The 4471-nt window shown below is 35.7% G+C and overlaps 2 protein-coding genes across 11 annotated transcripts in view; both read right to left on the bottom strand.

Moving 5' to 3' along the window:
• LOC108754482 (tropomodulin) overlaps positions 1-1849 on the bottom strand; it is a 72717-nt gene extending 70868 nt beyond the window's left edge. For 7 of the 10 annotated variants that reach the window (XR_001939709.1, XR_001939710.1, XM_018496783.1 and 4 more), the window contains exon 1: positions 1447-1848. Coding sequence is in view for 8 of the 10 variants with exons in the window: in XM_018496783.1 (XP_018352285.1) it covers positions 1447-1629 (183 nt within the window). In the remaining 2 variants the exon portion in view is untranslated. Of the gene's footprint in view, positions 1-1446 lie in introns of all 10 variants that reach the window. The other 3 variants (XM_018496781.1, XM_018496779.1, XM_018496780.1) reach the window with 1 other exon arrangement.
• A 764-nt stretch (positions 1850-2613) lies between these two features.
• The window catches only part of LOC108754484 (methylthioribose-1-phosphate isomerase), a 3070-nt gene continuing 1212 nt past the window's right edge, over positions 2614-4471 (bottom strand). Inside the window, exons 2-5 of the mRNA XM_018496796.1 lie at positions 3743-3981; positions 3460-3668; positions 3168-3376; positions 2614-2907 (exon numbers count right to left, since the gene is read on the bottom strand). Coding sequence (XP_018352298.1) covers positions 2614-2907; positions 3168-3376; positions 3460-3668; positions 3743-3981 — 951 coding nt within the window. The remainder of the gene's footprint in view (positions 2908-3167; positions 3377-3459; positions 3669-3742; positions 3982-4471) is intronic.

Raw genomic sequence — 4471 nt, 5'->3', positions numbered from 1 at the left:
ATGTCTTTTAAAAAAACGCGATGACTTTTTACTTAACCTAATATATATATATATATATATAAGAAAATAAGGTATATATAAATAATAAACACCAATGGAATAGTTTACTAACTCGCGACTTCTAGAACAACTAATCCATCGTACGGAATAACTAGACGATACCAATAATATTCAAAGTGTACGACGTGCTAAAATACATTGTTAAGACACTCGACAGTAGCAAGAAAATATTTAAAATCTTTTTCCTCTTTCGTTCTATATATAAAATAATTTACTTAGCCTACCGAGAAAAATTTATTTTTCTCAGTTCACCGAATTCAATAAAAGAATTTTTTAAAAGACTTTTTCTAATCAGATATTCAACTAACATAAATTGATGTCTGGAAATTATATCGACCTCTAAATTGTTGTTTTAAATCGTTTAAAGGGAATATCAACAATATTGTGCAAAATAATTGTATAAAAATGTCGAGTAGCTCAATCGAGGTAAAAAATGAGTTAATTTATTAAAATATTGAGCATCTTAATCGATACGAAAATTACAAAAGTGAGCGAATTTACTAAAGTATTTATAATTTCATTGATCAATATCAACACTTAGTAGATTTGCTCACTTTTGTGATTTTCACCTCGTTTCAAGATAAAGAGAGAAAAAATCGACCCCCTGGAAGCCGTTTAAGATCTTTCAATACAATTCTTGAGATTTTAATCTTCCGCCGACTGGGATCTTTAAATTAAAGACACCGTCGATTATTTCAAATGTGAATTTTGATAGATAAATTTAAATCTGTAAAAAAAAATACGTAAAATACAATTCGATTTTACGGTGTAAAAACTAATTATTAAAGCTTTGGCAAGTACTAAAATTTTTGCAAATTTTGATATAATCCGGGGAACGTTCGAAACAATAAAAAATTTACTCTGTTTTTTTTAAAGATCTCTGTTACTGACGGAAGAATATTAAAATTCATGTTGCGGAGGATTGACATTTGTCTTAATTTTTCTGCCAATGCATAATGTTTCACTTTTTCGCAAGATTCACTTCTTCGCTAAAAATATATAATCGAAAACTAGAGAAAATCTATGCAAGACTATCCTTCATTGTTCGGTGAGTGTGGATTTAAAGCGTCATAAAGAAATTCGCACAAATAAATATAAAAATTTGAATTGTTATTAATTCGAAATTGGATGCATTGACGGAAGGTCAATAAAATAACACACTATATCGAATTAGAGCTTCAAATTGTTACGCGTCAATTCTCTTTCGCTTTCTGTTAATTATTTTATCTAGTTGCGTTAGCACTTTTATTTCTAAACGCTCTGAGCTCATCGTTCCTCGAGATCCCTCGTGTACGATCGCTCGACACAAGACGCCCACGTTACAGCGTCGGCGGAAGCTCGATGATTACGGCAATCGTCATGTATACACATCATCAAACAACTTACCTCCTGAATCTTGTAGCTGGTGCGAATGGTTTTACGTCTGGTGGTGGTAATCTCATAAGTTTCCTCAACGGTGGGCGCCCCATCGTCGTCGTTGACGTTACTGGTGATGACGCCGCCTCCGTCGTCGGTCCTCATTAGAGCGTCCGTCTCGTCCATCGTGACGTTCTCCGTGTCCACTTCCATCGAGGAACAAGAAACGTGCCTCTAGCCGAACCGATCTAAGAAAGCCCCCGTGGAGATTTCGCTGCGAACGGGAGCTACGGGAAGCGCGACGAACACGAGCTCGTCCTGCCTGCCGCGCGGTCCACCAGATCGGTCCGATTTCGGCTAGCGCTCGGCGATAAAGTTTTACAGCGCCGCGAGACTATTCCGGGAGTCCAAGTTCCGCGCGGAGCGGCGAGGCTGGCAGTACTAAAGCACCGCGCTGTGGAAACCCGCGCGGCGGACGAGATCCCGCGCGCGTCTTTCGACGGCGAAAATAGAATCCTGTGGTTTCCCGCAGGAACCCAGCAGCCCGCACGCGTCGTACTGGCACTATATTGCAACATTTGTGGACATTTCAAATAGCTGAGACTTATATCGAAAGAATTTTGAAAAACATCGAACCGCATCCTTGAGGATAGGATTTTTTAGGACTATGGATATATTATCGCTTTTGAGGACGAAAATATGGAGTTGCTGAAAGAGAGACTCGAGAAGTTCATCTCCTTCACGTCTGTCTATTTTATAGCTCGTAAAACATTAAATATTCAAATTTTGAATGTACAACGCGATACTACTTAATGTCACAATTAAATCCATAATACACTTGTTGTTATAAGGCACATGTACTTCGAACATCGTATTCGCGAAGGTGTAATAAAATCTTATTCGAGAATATAAATCTATAAAAATGTATCTTAACGCTGCAATATGGAATGGCAATATCGTAATATAACGTCATACTGAATCTTTGAAAATTCGATAAAATATCTAACACTAAATTATACAGTCAATAAACTTGACTTTCCTAAGCTCTTATATTATATAGTTCTTTTTAATGGCACTGTTTCTCTTGAGACTAAATTAATCATGTTTCTTGATATTTACAATTGATATATATATATATATATATATATATACATAAACGTTGATAAACGCATATGTTTATAAAAGATATTTTGAATTTTATCGTAATATAAAAGCAGAATATTTGTAGAGAAAATCCCGGCCATCTGATGGTTTAAAAAGACCGACATTCGTAATTATGCCTGTGATTAAACTCGCCGGTGTCACATCGAATGCTGGATTCCAACATGTTATACCCTCTGCTGCGATTCTCTTGTCGTTCATGTGAGTTATTTCTTGTTCAGATCGCTCCTCAATGACTATCTGATCACCATTGAACACATTTAAGTCTATAGACGTCAGTGGTGCAGCCACATAGAAAGGAACATTGTGATATTTGGCGAGAATTGCAATCTGTAATCAATAGAAATATTATGCAAATGTGTACCGTATACATAATTACAAGTACATAAATATTAGATACGTAGTCTGAAAATGTTCGGAATGAATCGGAATTCCAATTGGAATCTATTCAGAATAATTCCATAATACATGACCTGATATCTTTGGAGGTAAATCAGTTATTTTTGGAACAATTATCTTTTATCGTTTGTGATTCTATCTGTAATATTCTGTAATATTTCGAATTAAGATAGTCGGGACTGATAAGTTACCTGATAAGTTCCAATTTTATTTGCGGTGTCACCATTTTCGACGACCCTGTCTGCGCCTACAACAACAGCGGTAATCTGTTTCGTTTTCATTAGCGCTGCGACCATGTCGTCGCAAATTAGAGTTGCTGGTATCTTGTCGTGTACCAATTCATAAGCGGTTAAACGTGCGCCTTGATTATATGGTCTGGTCTCGGTGCAATAAACGTGCTCTGAAACAAATAGATAACGATTGAGAAATGTGTCTCTTACTCGCCCGGCCAAGATAAGGCTTTCAAAAACAGATTATATTTACCGAGTCTTCCCCTCTCGTGAAGAGATCTGATGACACCTAAAGCTGTGCCATATCCCGCGGTAGCGAGACTCCCGGTATTGCAATGGGTGAGCACCCTGACAGAACTTCCCTCAGGCACATTACGTAGAATTTCGTCCGCTCCAAATTTCCCGATTGCTTTATTGTCCTTTATATCGTCCATCAGCATTTTATCTATTTGGTCTATGAATCTATAATATAAATTTCAAAATAATGTAAATCAGACTGTTCATATCTTTCTCCAAAGGTATAAAGTCATAAGTACTCGTCTTTCATCTGAGATAGCGTGAACTCGTCAGAGTTACACAAATAATCTGCCTTTTCTGTGAAGAAGTTAGCTGCCTCTTTCATGTTGACTGCAGTGGGACGTGCCGTTACCAGATAATTCATGTTGTCCTTGATATCCCGAAAAAGAGCCTCCTTATCATCATAGTTTGGATGTTGAAGAATCTCTACTGCCACACTGAGGCTGCCCACAATAGCTATAGCTGGTGCACCACGTACCTGTAGTTATCAAATTACATTTACTGTTAAATGTAATCAATTATATGACTTATTCTTAAAAATTTCATATACATTCACAGTTATGTAACATTTCATTTGATACTAAGTCAACAAAGAAGGAAAAAAAAACAGAAAGAAAAAATACAAAGTTGATGTAGAATAAATATCCAGGAAATATGTAATTTGAGATCTTTTTTTTTTATGTGGGACTTGATATTATTACAGGTGCAGTCTGCATGATGCACATGATGTATTGTTTTATTTTTTATAGATATTTATGTTTCATTTAGATTAATCACATCTCGTATTTAATTCAGTGAGCCTAATTGGAAAGTTAAATAATTTAATAAATAAAGCAAGATATAAGAATTTCCATGTATAAAAGAAAAATCAAAATAGGGCTGTATGAATCAATATAATTAATGATAAGCAAAATTATTCATACATTGTGTCTTAAATATTAGCCCAGGAATTAAATAAAAACAATAAA

This window comes from Trachymyrmex septentrionalis, unplaced genomic scaffold (assembly GCF_001594115.1).
Source record: "Trachymyrmex septentrionalis isolate Tsep2-gDNA-1 unplaced genomic scaffold, Tsep1.0 scaffold8, whole genome shotgun sequence".
In the NCBI taxonomy this organism is placed as follows: Eukaryota; Metazoa; Arthropoda; class Insecta; order Hymenoptera; family Formicidae; genus Trachymyrmex; species Trachymyrmex septentrionalis.
This window is presented reverse-complemented; position numbering and strand designations above follow the sequence as displayed.